Raw genomic sequence first — 17,690 nt, forward strand, 5'->3', positions numbered from 1 at the left:
ATCTCAGTAGATTTACGGTCTAGTCACTGTCATAATCATAATATCAAATAAAACCCGTAAACGTATTCATGTGGAAGCATTTATGCAAAGTTTTAATATTCAATCACAATCTTATTTGAATAAATGATTCCATTGGTTTAATTCGATTAGGACAGTGACAGTGATTGAAATTGAGAGAATGACGCATAACTAGTCCCTGAGAGTCACGTATGATTAAAAGAATAATGATATCTAGATCAGTTTCTGAAGCTGTTGGGAAGAAGCGTTTTTTTTCGCTGTAAAATTTTGTTTTGATGGCCTAGGCTTCGATAGTTTCATCATTTTATTGGTTTGAAGGAACTAATCAAAATAAATTATTACAACCCTTAAAATTTGTCCCGGTATCCGCCGCTGAACTTCAGCGGCTTTACATTCCGAGAACCCATATCGAGAACTGGTATTTTGTAATTTGTACCGTATATCAGGTAAATTGAACTATAATGTTTTTTTCATTCGTACAATTATTATTGCCGTTGTCAAGTTATGTAATAACTTCATTCAGTTATGCAGTGGGATAGCTATATCTAGCCGAGTTTCATGAACCAATTGTCTTGGATTTTGGAACGGAAAATTTTCGTTTCATCTGAATAGAATATTGACAATGAGAGTGTTGAAAAGCGTTTAAAGGAAATGTCAGAAAGTTCCAGTTCAATGTAAGTTTGTCCACGAATAGGTCACATGCAGATATTTTTTGAGGACGAAAATATCCATTTGTGTCTGAGTGACATTGAAACTGTGTGAATTATTTTCCACAGAAAATTTTATGAGGTGGTAAAGATAGAAGTCCAATGCTTTTAACGAGATGCAAAGTTAATGACCTCGGATAGCTACACACAGCCGATAACGACCGTCCTCAAAAATGACACATGGATGTCGTGGTCGGAGTAGAGTCCAAAAGTGAGGTGTTTCTTAAAAAATAAAGTCAAGTTCGAATAAATATTAAAGTTACATTTTGTCGGCCCCCTACGCCAGTAAAAGTCATATTGAGGGGACTGGTGGCCCCCTAGTAAAAAAATTGAGTGTTTTCGTAAAAGAAAAAGTTAGGGTGGCAGCATTGCCTTGAGCAAGCCAGCTGCGCCCTCGGACGAAGGTTCTGTTCACTATAGATAGGAGAAGTCTGGCCATATGCGCTCGACTGAGAGGCAACGACCATATAAATTGAAGAAGAAGAAGCTGACTTCAGGGTGTAGGTTTTGGGTGCCGTTTTTCCCTAACGCGCCAAAAGAAGTATATCTTCAAAGTTTAAAAAACGCTAATCGAATGTCCATAGTCAGCGATATGTGAACATTCACTTAATTTTTTGAACAATCCACGTAATAGTAAGAACAATGTATGGATAAACAAACAGATAAATTCTTCTATTTTCTCCATTCATTATCAATACTGAGACACGTGTTTTGCCCACTCGAAGTGTAAGCTCGAATATATATATATATATGTCTGGAGGCCAAATTATTATGAATACGTGCACGTTCCACAATAATTATAATTTGAAGGCGCTGAATATGCGTTGAGATTTATAAGAATATACGGTGGATTGATATAACAGTTAGGAAAATCTGATATTGAATAGTTTTTTTAATTTGTTCACTATGTATAAAAAATGTTTTTGATGCACCTAAAATGTAGTTAACAGATCCGAAATGATAACTATATCCGGATTATAATAATAATAATACTCTTATTGACAAAGCTTTGGATAACATTGTTTTCTTTGGAAAAAAAAACATAGTCAAGTGCATGAAATCAGAGTATAAGCTAGTAGATTGATAAAAATATCTAGAGTCCTACCATAAAAATAAAAAAATAAATTTTGAATGTCACATTTTCTAAAAAATATTGGTTATATACAATATAAATGCAATATAAACAAAATAACATACCTACACGAATATATAAACATATATACACACATATACACATACAAACACAAAAATAATAATAATGTATAAAAACACAAATATGTGTATAAAATTTTTGGCTTTCTACTACTCCATCTCGATTCAAAAAAATGAGAGAATCTTCCAAAGAAAGGAAGGAAGTAATCAATTTGAAAATAAGTAACTCTATACATGGATGTGTAGATCATGTAAAGAAGTAACTTTCAGACACAAACTGAAAGAAAGTCTTTCTGAAACAGCTACTTTCATGTAAACATTGAATTACACGAAAGAAAAAATTATTTCGAAACAAATACTTCTGTATGAATACTGAATTATACAGAAGATACTTTTCTTTACTCAGTTTGTATTTCAAACATTCGTTATGGAAAGTATCTTCTGTATAATTCAGTGTTCATATAGAAGTATTTGTTTCGAAAGAATTTTTTCTTTTGTGTAATTCAATGTTTATATGAAAGTAGCTGTTTCAGGAAGACTTTCTTTCAGTTTGTGTCTGAAAGTTACTTCTTTGCATTATCTACACATCCATGTATAGAGTTACTCATTTTCAAATTGATTACTTCCTTCCTTTCTTTGGAAGATTCTCTCATTTTTTTGTATCGAGATGGAGTAGTAGAAAGCCAAAAACTTTCTTTCCCAAAAATTAATCACTCCTAAAAATATAACCCCTTCAATTCAAGTGTATAAAATATAATTAAAAGGTATCGTCATAAAATTCTTGCAAACTATAATGGAGCCTCTCGATAAGAAAATCCTTTGTTGATTTTCGAAATTCAGTACAGTTTACTAGGCATTTCAGGTAATTAGAAAGAGGATTATACATCTTGAGACCATTATACAATATAGAGAGACAATAATGAGAAACAATTGAGGGAAGTTCTATTTTATGTTTATGCACTAAAGAAACTGTTTCTAAAATGAATAGAGCATACAGTGATAATATTTGTTTGTATAAGCAAAGGCCTACAAGAATCTCGCCGCCTGGCTCTACAGAGAAATCTTAATGACGTTTTCTGCAGTTTGTAAATATCAGAGCAAATGGCATTATATAGATCATTTCTGTTGGTTATGCGCCATAATATTGTAGTGTCGTCGGCGAATAAAGTAAATTTACCTTCTATATCGATGGTAGTCAAGTCGTCGATATAGAGTAGAAATGGGGTAGGTCCGAGTACTGAGCCTGTACCGTTAGATATGTCACAAACATCAGATACTGTGGCCATAACGGGTCGCGGTGTTTTGTTATATTAAATAATATCGACAAATCTTGATATACTTTGATATACTCGTATATAAAATATTGTACATAAAGAATATTTGATTTTTCCAATGTCATTGTGAATATTCACGTGTTTGTATTGAATCTCAACTTCAATCATCCCTCATTTGTTTCAGATGCATCTACAAATGAAGCCGTTCATTTTCAGCAGCGGCTACGGAACCTGGGTGCTGATATAGCAACGCTAAGGAATCGGATTCCGCTTGAAAGAACGTCACCGCCCCCCTTGAAGGGCGGCATACCTGTTCCTGTTGTGGCTCAGCCTGCAACAACTCCAAAGGTTGTTTCTACCAATAATGCTCCTGCGGCACTGGTGAGTTCATATCTTTATCGATGTCATCGTATTTTTCATTATATCCTAATGATTGTAACTCAAAGACGGACGTGTGGTGAAAAATTTCAAATAACACAATAATTTTTGTATTGGGGTTTCAATTTTAATATGTAATCATATCTAAGTAAATATGCACCACCTTTTCGTCAACAAAATCAAATGCTTTCTCCTACGAATCTTCTTTCTAGATACTTTTGTACCGTTAGAGGTCATTCAAACATAAAGATCGCGAACCAACATTATACGTCGGTTTATACGTCAAAAAAGTCTAGAAAACGGCGAAAAGCGTCTAAAATTATTTAGAAAATGTTCAAAACCGTCTAAAAAACGTATAAAAGCGTCAAAAAGCGTTTAAAAACTTGTGACGATTGAACGTTCATTATAGAATTCTAAAATACAGGTGTGTAGCTAAGTAGGTCCAAAGTGAATGGGTCTGTTCGACCCACGAGGGTTTATTGTGGCTCACATATATTTAAATTCACTACAGTAGTATAATTACAACACATTCGAATACTCATGGTCGAGAAACCATCCAAATTTTCAAGATGCTCATTTCAGATCTGTTGAAAATCTTTTTTTCGTTAAATAGATGTCGCCTTCTCACGAAAGACAACCCTCAGAAATTGAAACTTGTGCGTGCTAAGGATTAACGGGGTCTTATCTTTTAACGTACGGTTCCTAACTTCCTTTTATTCAATGCAATGTTACAATTATTCTTCATCATTTATTCTTTATCTAGAAAATTGAGTCAAAAAAAGTTTTTCCTATTGAGGTGAAGGTGAAGTATCAGCAAATATTTTTTGTATGGAATTGCTTGTTTTGATAGGCTCACATATTTGCTGTACTTATTTTGTCTACCCTGCATCAGTATGAATGTCTAGATATGACGTTTGAACCTAGATATTATGAGTGCAAAAATGTATACCTATGAATGTTTGCACGTACCCATAAACACACTGTATGAAAGCCAAAAGGAGTAATTTAATTATTTCGGTAAATAATAATTTGACATTCTTCAACGTAAAAATGCCACCCCCACCTTCAACCCCTTACGAATGACAGGTACAACCCCCAGTTTTTTAAATAGGAAGTATAGGTTTGTGATATATCATTTGAAAGGTATCTTCATTCTCTATTCAAAAATGTTTTCGCTTTCAAGTTAATTGCTACAATAAAGATAAAATAAATTAAAATCATGTGGTTACCGAAATTCGATAAAATACACTCAAAAACTAAAATGTAATGCAAAACGTAATGAAATGTAGAATACGTAAAAGAACTATTGATGTCAACGAAGTAGATGTTCAAAATATTCACCGCGAACGTCTTGGCAACATTATAATCTCAAATAAAACTGTCTTCTAACATTATTTAACATATCGGGCCTGACCGACCTAATCGCAAGCGTTATTAGTTCTAAGTCATTCAAATCTGAAGGTTTAGTTTTGTACACATTGCTCCTTGCATATCCCCATAGAAAGAAATTCGATGACGACAGATCTGGTGATCGCGCTGGCCATTCAATCGATCATCGCCTCCCTATCCACCGATTTGGAAATGTATCGAGTTATTGCAGTAATGTGCTGGTGCTCCATCCTACTGAAACCATATCGTATTCACTGGAACTGGGTTTCCTGACATCATTTTGAAGTAGTGCAAAATATATACCGCCATTCAAGTTGCTCTCAATGAAAAAGAGACCAATGATATGGTTTCCTACACTTCCTGCCCAGACATCAACCTTTTGAGGGTATTGCGTGTGTTTTTCTCTCATCCAGTGAGGATTCTGCGTTTACCAGTAGCGGCAATTTTGTCCATTAGCATGACCGTTAAGAGACAAAGTACATAACGTCTTCTAATTGGATGATATTGTTATCCAACAAAGTTCTTCTATCAAAAACGTCTTCCATGAGCTCCTGAGTAGGTTTCATTTTATAGGGATGCATTTTTTATGTATTTCTGTTAATCTAACCATTCGTCAGACTTGAAGTTAACTAACTTTAAACTTGAATTAAAATACTCACAACTAATGTAACATACAAAACTAGTTGGCAAGGCGTTTCGAACTAACGTTGTCACGGAAATTATGTACATTTTTTCAAAGGATACCATCTAAAAAGATCATTGCTATGGTTTTTGCTTACTTTCTCAATATCAATACCTCAAAATGAAATAAGTTTTGAGTGTATTTTATCGAATTTCGGTAACCACATGATTTTAATTTATTATCTTGTCTTGTTGCAATAAACTTAAAAGCGATAAAATGTTTGAATTGCTAATGAAGAGACCTTTCAAACAATATATCACAAGCCTATAGTTGCCATTTGAAAAATTGGGGATTGTACCTGTCATTCAACGGGGTTTGAAGGTACGGGTAGCATTTTTCCATTGAAGTATGTCAAATTATAATTTAAATTTGACGTGTTTCGGGATTTTGTTAAAATAGGTACCGTAACCGAAATAATGAATTTATTCCATTTGGCTTTTACACACTGTATATGAATGTATGTTTATTCCAACAACTCATTGAAAATACATTTTCATCAATAGTATTGTATTGTATTTCATTTATTGATTATGATTCTAATTTTTTTGCTTCCTAGGAGTCGTCTAAATTGTTCATTTCTTCTAAGTCTTCGGAAAACCCTGCAACCTCATAGGCTTGATACGTTTTCCCCCATCTTTTCATCTCTTGCTGGACATATGTCATATCTTCTTAAATTGTCCATAAATGACAATGAATAATCTTTTCATATAGATATATGCCACTGATGTTACAAATAAATTTGTTTTAATTTAACTCGGTTTAAAATTTTGAATACTCCATTTCTGTGTAGCTCGCCGACGAATCTCGTGCCTCAATTTTTAGAACTAGTGACATTGTCAGAGCTCGTCTCGTTTTTTCTTCCATACCGAACTTAAATGCTTTCCTCAGTCTATCATTATATCTGGTCTTTCAGGTGTCCGTTACACAACAGCAAACGCAATTACCCACCGCAGGAGCTGACTTGGAGGATCTCATTCACCTACAGGGTCCCCTCACGGAAGATGCAGTCATGAAATGTTTGCAGGCACGATTCCAAGCTTCCAATTTTTACGTGAGTATAGTACAGGGCAGGCCCAGATATACAGTTTAGTTTCAATGATTTGTGTGCAATTGAGTTTTAGTCGAATCAGCATTTTTTACAGGTAGAAAAGGCGTGAAAAAACTAGATATCAGTCACCTGTTAAATAACGATAGGACAACAACGACATATAACAGCATCAACATAGCTCTAAGAAGTAGGTTCATTCATTTGTGCTAGCTAAGGACTAATGAGGTCTTACGTTTTAACGTGTGATTCCTAACACGGGTTAGACGATAGCATTTGAAAATCGATCGTCCGGCCTCGCGGCTCGAACCACCGGTTCATACAGCGGTCGATTGAGTGAGTAAAGCAAACCACCCACCTCAACCGACCGGCTACCGTCCGATCTCCTGATGATTCTGACTTGGTTAGCAAAACGCGCGTCAAGAGACAGCTCTTTGGTTCTGGTGAGGAAAAAGTAGTTTCAATAGAATCTCAAATATTTTCAGCGTGTCCTTCACCAGTGTCTTTCTACCCTCCACCACAACTGATGTAAATCAGTTTCCCATCACCATTCTGGTAACCTCCAAAAGAATTATAGATAATGGCAATTAATATGCCATTTTCAAACCTGTTGATAAATATAGAAAATCCAAATGTAAACATTCTTTTTGAAATAAGAAACAATTTCAACCACTTCGAAACACATATGCACGTTGTAATAAAAAATACGGCTGGATAGGTTAGGTTATGTTAGGTTAGATCCGAAGTGAGTGGGTATATTCGACCCTCCACCGCAGCCCGCAAGAGTTTATTGTGGATCACCTATTCACACTCGACCAAATAAACCCAGCTTCTTAACGAAGCCGATTAGTTTGTATGATGAGTGGTCTTTCAGGTCAGAGTACAGCTCTGCAGAACTCTAAAACCTGATTCGGTCCCCATCGTGGCAGGCACGAAGTATATGCTCTGCTGTTTCATCGTTAATAAGTTAGTCGGATAGTCCAGGTGCAAGATTCCCACCTTGGCAACGTTCCCATATGAGGGTTTTTGCATGTCAGCTACACCTGAAGTTGCCTTAGATTCACCCGTGCAGGGCTTTTTCGCCTCTGGTTTTGGTGAATCATCACTTGAGTGCAAACTTTTGCTAACCTGCTCATGGGGACTTTGTTACTCTACCCGAGACAGATTCTGCGTACGTTGCTCTAGAATTTGGTGCAAGGAGGTTTCATAAGGTACCCCGCTCTTGAGGAGACGGCTCAATCTTTTCCTGTCTGCACCACCAAACGTTTTTTTAGGTTCAGTTATTGGATCAGGAGTTGGAAAGTTGAGAAGCTCTCGCTTCTGATCTAAATTTACAGGGAGGTTAGTTGGAGTCGTAAGCTCGACATCCATCTCCTCTGTAGACTCGCTCCTGATCTAAATTTACAGGGAGGTCAGTTGGAGTCGTAAACTCGACATCCATCTCCTCTGTAGACTCAGCCTCAAGAAGAATTTTTAGTTTACTCTGTCCATGAAAGTCTCACGAGTAGCTAGGGAAAGAAGGTCAATCACGGCAGAGCCCCGCATTACCGTGACAAGGCGATGCTACGACGAGAGGGCGCCCGGTATCTCGAAGGTTCCGTAGTGACAGCTGATAGGCTCAGTGTCATTCATCCTCTCGGCAAGGATACACACACCTTAGGATTAGGCTGGATAGGACATTTTGAATGAATTGTCCGTGTGGACAATACTTCTTTTTTGAACATACTTTCATAAAAAAGCGCATTTTTGTCGAAGCCAGTCAATGATATTCGCTTCTTTTAATTTTTCTGACAACGCTCAGAAGTTTCTCATCTTCTGAGAGTTGTCGTTCGTATGGGGGCGACAGCTGATTAACGGAAAAACATATTTTTAAACAGATAATATGTTTGAATGTACATATTATCCGTCACAATCGATCACAACATTTGTTCAAAGTATTCTTCAAACACATCTCGCCGTTCGTGTTTTAGTGGTAATCGCCAGAATGCTTTGAGTCAAACATCAATGAAACGCCTTCAACAAAACCATCAACACTTCCAATATGGGTAATAATTAATCACTTTCCTTTACCAGAAGGCGACTTCAATCTGGTAGGTTCAATTCAATGCCACGAAAACCCAGGCATCGATTTTCTCCAAAAAGATAAATGTCTCCGAAGCGAATATAATAATGTCGGGAAAAGCAATTCCGTCCTTCGATAAGTTGTAGGGTGTTGAAATGGACACTGATATGTCTTGGAACAATCCTGTCGCTGGAATTGCAAATGCTGCTTCTCAAAAGCTTGGAACACTGTTCGAACCAAGAAACTGTACACACTTCATCAATTTTTGATGCTTTACAAAGCTCAGATCAGACCTTCTTTTGAGTATTGTTCTCATGTACACTTGCAACTTTGATAGTCTGGAACATCGAAGAAAGGTTGTAGATTTGTCTCTCTTTTATAGATACTTTCACGGGAGGTGTTCAAGTGACTTGGCACATTTGATTCCACCAAAAGCGGTATATATCAGAAATACGCGGCGGACTGTAACTGCACCTCGAACTTCACTGGGGAACTGCGTTTATGTGGATAAATCTTCCTGAGAACTTTTTTCCAAATGAATTCAATATCCAGCGATTCAAACCCAACGTGAATCGCCACTTTCGCACAGGCACCGCTCTTGGAACGCCTTAAGGATTTTTATGTAGTGCTTGTGTTTTGTCCTTAAAAAAGAGCTAGATGGTTATGGTGACTTCACAGCTTCATTTTTTCTCTCATTGTTGAATTCATATATCGATAATTTTGAAACTCCCGTCATTTGTAAACACATCAGAGTGTCATTGGTATAATTCACGAGTATGATTTACTAATAATAACACTGTTTGAGACACAAGGGCTTTTTCATTAATTCATATTCTTCAAGTAATAAAGTGCCTGATTAAAGCACTATCAAATCGGATCGAATTATGACGTCATCCTCTGGAACGCTTATAGAACAGCCACTTGAAAATTATTTACTACTCCGCTGCTCAAGAAAATATACGACAATGAATATTTTTGAATAATACCTTTCAAATCAAGAAATATACATTTTTTGAATCATCTGGTATATATGAAGTATAAGAAATTTTGGTATACAATACAAAAAAAAAACACAAAAATAGAAACTGTTGAATGGAACGTTCTAATCAAAACCCATCCAAGAAGCTGAAAGAGTATAGTTTCAAAATCAGAAAAAACAGCTTACAAAACTGGACCACATGTTTCATTATAATGGGTGATTTTTTAAGAGGTATAGGATTTGATTTTCAAAACAACACAAAAAAATTTAAAAAACTTAATGAAATCTTTATTGGAATCAATAGAACGATCACTATAATTTATTGTTTGAAGACGATTTCATGCAAATTATGTCCGCGGCCCATGCACAAGGTCCAATTTTGGCACACCCTCTCTAACATATCGACCGGTATTTCACGTATAAATGCTTCAATATTGGCTTCCAGAGCGTCAGTCGTTGCTGGTTCATCCCTGTAGAAATGGACCTCAACATGACCCCACAAGAAACAATCCAAAGGCATTAAATCACACGATCTAGGCGGCCAATTAACGGGCCCCAAACGTGAGATAAACTGTTCACCGAATTCGGCTCTTAATTGGGCCATTGTTTCGCGTACCGTGTGGCATGTGGCACGTCTTGTTGAAACCACACGTCAGGCATGTCCAATTCTTCCATTTTGGGCAACAAAAAGTCATCAATCATCACACGGTAGCGCTCGCCATTCACAATAACGTTTCGGCCATTGTCGTCTTTGAAGAAGTACGGCCCGATGATGCCACCGACCCATAATCCACACCAAACAGTGACTTTTTCGGGATGCATCGGTAGCTCTTGCAATAATTGTGGCTGGTCTTCACTCCAGATGTGGCAATTTTGCTTGTTAACATCCATTCAACCAGAAATGAGTCTCGTCGCTGAACACAATTTTTCGATAAAAATGTGGATCTTCCTCCAACTTTGCCAGCGACCATTCACCAAATGTTAGACATTTTGGGAGGTCGTGTGGCTTCAATTTTTGCACCAGGTATATCTTGTAAGGTTTTACACCCAATTCCGTTCGCAAAATTTTTCACGTAGTGGAGTTACAGAGGCCCAATTGCTGCGAACGGCGGCGAATTGACATTTCACGGTCATCACGAACACTGGCGGATGCAGCCTCAATATTTTTTTCGGTCCTTACTCTACGTATGCGTATTGGTGGTTTAATGTCCAATAATGTAAACTGGGTTCGAAATTTAGTCACAAGCTTCCGAATAGCTCCCTCAGTAGGCCGACGAAACTGTCCATAAATTGGAAGAAGTGCACAATGCACTTTCTTCACCGAGCATGACTTTTGATAATGAAATTCGATAATTTGCAAGCGTTGTTCATTCGTAAGTCGATTCATGGTTAAATTATAGACCAAACTGAACAAGTTTGACAAAGACACAAGACACGATTCACGCGTGATCTGTCAAAAACAGTGTTGCCAAAAAGATACCAGCAAAAAAATCACTCATTACAATAGCTTCTCACAATGAAATGTTACTGGAATGAACTACTCGTAAGTACAGTTTTTCATCCAGTATTGAGGTCGAGTCTTTTACTAGAATAATTATCATTTGTCACTCTGTCAATCATTACTGAGACTTCCAGATACCTACCTACGTCCTCGCAGTTCCTATGGTTCGGGTGCAGGTGTTTTCAGTCGCAGACCCAGAACAGAGATATCAACCTGCCTAGGAACCTAGGCGACTGTATTTCAAGCGGAAATTTACGCTATTGAATTGTGTGCGGAGAGATTGGAAGAAGCCAACCTCATACACAAGTCAATAAAAATATTTTCGGGCAGTCAAGCGGCGTTGGAAGCTCTTGGCTCCTACCAAGCAACATCTAAATTGGTAGCAAATTGCCAAAAACGACTGTCTTCGATAGGAAGACTTAACAGATTCTCTCTGGTCTGCATTCCTAGCCATACTGGCCTGGAAGGCAATAAGGCTGCTGACTCCCTTGCAAAGGAGGGTGCGGCAATCAGCTTCATCGGACCAGAACCTCTCATTGGCATCGCTTTAGGCTTTGCCAAACAAAGATTGAACACCTGGATGGCAAAAAGATGAATGGACTTCTGGCAGAATCTTCCAGGATTGGCTCACTCCAAGGCGTTTATTCACCCTTCGAAGCCTGATACCAAACAGTTGTTGGACTACCGTAGGGATCAACTACGATGTCTAACAGGCCTTTTTACAGGTCACTGTCATTTGAATCATCATATGCAGATACTCGGACTGTCGGATGGCAGTGTGTCTCATCTGTTTGGAAAATGATGAAACAGCAAAGTACATACTTTTTGCCTGCCCCATTGCGACGATCTGTCAAGAATAAGGTTTGCAACATTAGTGGAGGAAAAACCACAACCCTCCCAATATATGGGGAACTTGAAGTCTGGCCTATGGAGTCTAGTTACAAGGACGGGCCTAGACAAGGAACTCTAGCATACATGAGGCACACACAATAGATCTGCAAAGGTCGAAGTGTAGTGGCTGTTCAGCACAGAAGCCCCATATTAATCTAATCTAATCTTCTGCCTGCCCCGCTGGGGACCATATCAGGTTTTCAGAGTTTGGCCATCTGACCTGAAGGACCACTCACCATACAAAATAGTCAGCTTCGTTAAGAAACTGGGTTTATTTGGTAGAGTGTGAATAGGTGTGAGCCACAATAAATCCTTGTGGGTTGTGGTGGAGGGTCAAATGAACCACTCACTTTGGTCCTAACCTAAACTAACCCCGCAGTTAACCCATATACCTCATATGCCTCAGTAACAGACGAAACGTTTAATACTAAAAATGTCTTTTGAACTCGGCCAACCAACCCGGATTTTGTTCTCTCTGCTTATCAATTTCTTTCTCTGTTTGCAGGAAGATACATGGAGGGTCTTAAATAATGTATACATAATAATAATAATTGAATTTTTGTGGAAAGGTGATTTTCATTTTCTGATCAACAAGTTTATCACAATTTAATGATTATTATTTTCCGTTTTTATGATTCTACTTTAAACTGTGATATAAAAAAATCTGTTTAAAATCTGTTTTTCCGTTAATCAGCTGCCGCCCCCATACGAACGACAACTCTCAGAAGTTGAGAAACTTGTGCGAGCTAAGGACTAACGAGGTCTTACCTTTTAACGTGTGATTCCTAATACGTGTAATATATCAGTGAATACCCATTCAATTTATTTGAAATAATCAGTGCACTTTTGCCAAGGTAACGCAAGTCGATTAATTCCGTCAGGATAAAAATTGTTTGCTCGGGATTGTATGAAGTCGACGAAGGCCGTCTCTGCTGGTCGTGATTGGTGAAGTTTCTACCGATGAGAAAGTTATCGAAATGCTTGAAAAACGGTAGTCGTTTGGCGAGAGATCTGGGAAGTATGGTGGGTGAAGCAGAGCTTCGACGTTTAATTTGTTCAATTTTCGGATGGTAAATTGTGAAACATGCGGACGGGCGTTGTCGTGGATCAAGATCAGATCTCTATTGACCGGTGTCGGCTGCTACTGACGCAATTTTGGATACATTTCGTCGATTTCCTCACATTAGGACTCTGCTGTGATGGTTTGGCCGGTTGCAGAAAGTTATAGTGAATCACACTAGCCAGTGACCACCATACGGCACCCATGATCTTTTTTAGTGGGTTTTCGCCTTTGGAATATGCCCATATGAAATGTTATGTATTGTATTAATATAAAGGTGCCTGAATATATTCTTTTCAATATAATACATGTTGCAATATATGTGCCTATATTGTGTAGGAATCCTGTGAATGATATCAGATTCGATTCCATTGCGAATGTTTGAAATACAAGCCTAATAGAGAAAAGTATTTTTCTTTCGTGTAATTCAATGTTTATATGAAAATAGCTGTTTCGAGAGGTTTTTTTCCAGTTTGTGTCTGAAAGTTGATTATTTGCACAATCTACACATCTTTGTATAGAATTTATATTTGAAATTGATTGATTGCCTTCTTCCTTTCTTTGGAAGATCACCCAGTAAGTGATCATCATTTTTTAATTTAATCAATAATTTTATCGAAGATAGATTTGTTGTTCTATGTATAAATCCAGCATGATTTTTGAATTGAAAATCAAATATAATAATCATTATGTATTTTTGGCGAAAAAATAGTTATCGATTTCAAACTCTGGTTTCAAGGAAAGAATCTGGTCTCTCTTGATCAAATCCCTTTTTATTTTGAGGTCGGTCCTGTGTAAAGAAGGCGTGACTCCTGAGATTTAATTTTTTCGTTTTGGCTCACGTCTCATTGGAAACCGAACATGAGAGATCATAATCTGTGAAAGTGTAGTGAATTTTATCCTGTTTTGCGGGTCAGGGCTTGAACAATTACTACTGGTAATCGTTCAACAGTACGATGCATTTTCTTTGGTCTAACAAAGATACGATTATGAACAGAACTTTGTCTTTTTGAAATTATTGGAAGTGAAAACATTTTTTTTCAGCAAAGTAGGATTGGAGAGGAAGTCTCTTTGAAATCTTTCTCTCCTTCCTTGAGCAACAGGGTTACATCATTTTCGCAACCCGCAAGGGTTTATTGTGGCTCACACCTATTCACACTGGACCAAATAAACCCAGCTTCTTAATGAAGCCGATTAGTTTGTATGGTGAGCGGTCTTTCAGATCAGATGGTAAGAGTACGGCTCTGCCGAAGTCTAAAAACCTGTTTCGGTCCCCAGCGGGGTGGGCACAAAGTATATGCTCTTCTGTTTCATCGTTAATGAGGTAATCGGATAGTCAAGGTGCAAGATTCCCACCTTGATACCCGCGACAACCTTTCCATATCAGGGTTTTTGCACGTCAGCTACACCTGAAGATGCCTTAGATTCAACCGTGCAGGGCTTTTTCGCCTTCGGTTTTGGTGAATCACTTATTGAGCGAAAACGTTTGCTAACCTGCTCAGGAGTTGGAGAGTTGAGAACCTTTCGCTATTGACCTACATTTACAGGGAGGTCAGTGGGAGTCGTAAACTCGACATCCATATCCTCTGTAGACTCGCTCCTGATCTAAATTAACAGGGAGGTCAGTTGGAGTCAAAAGCTCGACATCCATCTCCTGTGTAGATTCAGCGTCAGAAAGAATTTTTAAGCTTACTCTGTCCATAAAAGTCCCACCAGTAGCTAGGGAAAGAAGGTCAATCATGGCAGAGCCCCGCATTACCGTGACAAGGCGAAGATACGACGAGAGGGCGCCCGGTATCTCGAAGGTTCCGTAGAGACAGCTGATAGGCTCAGTGTCATTCATCCTGTCGGCACGGATACACACACCTTGCCATCGTTGGGATGCCATTCAGTTTTTGGTATTAAGCTTCGCAGGGTGAATAAACGCCTTGGAGTGAGCCAATCCTGAAAGATTAGGCCAGAAGTGCATAAATCTTCTTGCCGTCCAGGTGTTCAATCTTGGCAAAGCCTAAAGCGATTCCAGTGTTAGATTCTGGTCCGATGAAGCGAATTGGCATACAGATGTATAGGTGAAAAAGCGGAGTAACCCCGTGTGAAGATTTGGTATATCCAAGGACAAGGACGAACAAGAAACTAATGAAACTGATATGTCTTTAGTCTTTCTTTAAAATTGTTAATTGTGTAAGATCGAAACTCAAAGGGTAATTGTGTAGTTGAGTAGTTGGGTGCGTTATACGAGAAGCAACGAGTAAAGATCGAAGATTTATGTTTAGGGTTGACTAAAACTGAAATGTTTCATGTGGTGAAACTATTAATTGAGGAAAATGTTTTGAGCTTTCATAGTAAACAATCAGGTTGATGAGTTGTCAAGATTTTGTGGGTGTCAGGTTGATGAGTTGTCAAGATTTTGTGGGTGTTAGTGAGTAAGTGCAAAGTTCTGATTCTTGCTTGGCTAAGGATATATGATCGTATTTCCGGTTACTAAACGAGAAGCGTAGACATCTATCCTAAATGCACTGAAGACGAGAAGCGTTCGATTGTCTTGAAGCAGGTGTATGAATGCTGTCAAGTAAGAAATTTCTGACTCTGACATGATCAACATAATCCAAGTTTCAACTCAATTGTGAGTAGATCCCGATTAGGAAACAGTTGCCTAAGAATGTTATACGAAATTTAATTCAGATAACTGACATGTTTAGTAAAGCGGAGTTCTGGATCGAACCACAGTTCTAAATTTTGTATCTTGTTCACAGAGAGGAGTATTCCATTTTCAAAATGTACTTGAAAGAAGGTTTTGGTGAGCTTCGTATTCCTTTTAGGTCCAAAGATCACTATTGCAGATTTCTTAGAATTAAGCTTCAGCTTATGAGCTGTAGAAATGTCGAAAATGACCTTGAAGATCGTGGTTAATAGACAACTGAGCAGAGGTAGTATCTTGAGACAGAAAGAAGAAGAAGAAGGATATTTGTCACATCTAAGAAGTAAAAAAGGTTATGGGGAGGCGAGTTAGTTCAGTCAGTGGTCAGTACCTATTGGGTAATAAATATTATGTATTGTATTGGTACACAGATGCCTGAATGTATTTTCAATATAATACATGTTGCACTATATGTCTGTTTGTTAATAAGGATAATTTCACATTTTAGCGTTTTCGGCGTTTAATATACATTCCTTTAAAAATGTTGATTTACAGCAAATTAATAATTATTAGACTTCTTTTTCATCTAATGAGAGAGTTGAGGAACGAACGATTCTCATGTCATTCAAAGAGGTAGGTATTCATAATTTATTGTTTGTTGGTTACATGTTTGTATAATATCATTTCTACATTAATTATCAGTGTACGCCTATGGGTGCACGAGGATTGGCCATGAACTTGCCAATAAAAAAACTCACTTATCCCGCAGCATTTACATAAATACCATTTCTTTCTTTCTCACTCTCTAAATTATAGCATGCGGATAAGTTCCGAGCCTTTCATGTTTCACTCTTGTATTGAACACAAACTATGTACCGTTATAACCTTATTCCATCTAGTACTTTACATCTAGACACTACATAATTACATACACAAAAATTAATATACAAGCAAGCCTATCCCATGTGCTAGCAATTGAACGCAGATGTGTCTGTTAGAAATTATTATCAGAAGACAGGTAATTTCTCTGGTTTGGGTACGTTCAGAGTCGTAGAAAAGGAATTTCCAAAAGGTGTGATGAAATACGTTTCGGGATACGCTGATTTTTATCATTCTAATTACTGAAAAACTAGATTAGTTGAAAAAAATTCGAACTGTGTTCCCGTCATGATTTTCAATTTGTTAAATTACATGAAGATGAAATTTTTTGACAAATATAGGTAGTCTTTATGAGTACTCAGAATTCTTTTTCCACCCTTTTTTAGTAATCAACAAAACGCCAAGACGTACATGTTATACTGACAAAGATTGCTATAATGAATAAAGTAATAAGTAGAAAATGGCGATGACTACTCATTAATGGGATCTGGAGAAAACTCAAACAACGAAAAGTAAAGATGAGCGAGGTCTTCTCGACGGTACGTTGCAAAGTCAAGCTTTGACATCAAGCCCGAATGAGAAATCGATTTCTGTCTCTGTCACTGCAAGCTAGTTAACGTTATAAACATGTTTTACATATTTGTTTCAATATTTTTCAATACTCTCACTAAGATTCCATGGAGTGGGAGACATCTGGTGTTATAATTTGAACGTCATAATTTAGAAAAACATTGATTATAGTTTATTTTGTTTTAATTGATAATTGATCTACACGTATGCCATATGATGTCACCTATACTCTGTCTATCTAAGCTAAGGAGTCTGTCTTTCTGTTTAAAATCTTGTTTTTCCGTTAATCAGCTGTCGCCCCCATACGAACGACAACTTAATTATTAATTATTATTATTATTAATTAATAAATTAACTGATAGTTATGATGATATTCATGATTGCCAACACTGAATTATAAAACTGGCCATCCTTATAGAATTTGGTCCAACCATATCATCACAATGAAAATTACACATTTCTGTA

At 37.4% G+C, this 17,690-nt stretch overlaps 1 protein-coding gene across 3 annotated transcripts in view; it reads left to right on the forward strand.

The window, feature by feature from the left end:
- dachs (unconventional myosin-IXb-like dachs) overlaps positions 1-17,690 on the forward strand; it is a 174,047-nt gene that overhangs the window by 146,632 nt on the left and 9,725 nt on the right. For all 3 annotated transcript variants that reach the window (XM_074172453.1, XM_074172454.1, XM_074172455.1), the window contains 2 exons: positions 3,336-3,532; positions 6,514-6,651. In XM_074172453.1, the coding sequence (XP_074028554.1) occupies positions 3,336-3,532; positions 6,514-6,651 (335 nt within the window). The remainder of the gene's footprint in view (positions 1-3,335; positions 3,533-6,513; positions 6,652-17,690) is intronic.

This window comes from Leptinotarsa decemlineata, unplaced genomic scaffold, assembly GCF_025532065.1.
Source record: "Leptinotarsa decemlineata unplaced genomic scaffold, Ldec_3_MD MMD2_tig00000133_RagTag_RagTag, whole genome shotgun sequence".
NCBI classification, from domain to species: Eukaryota; Metazoa; Arthropoda; class Insecta; order Coleoptera; family Chrysomelidae; genus Leptinotarsa; species Leptinotarsa decemlineata.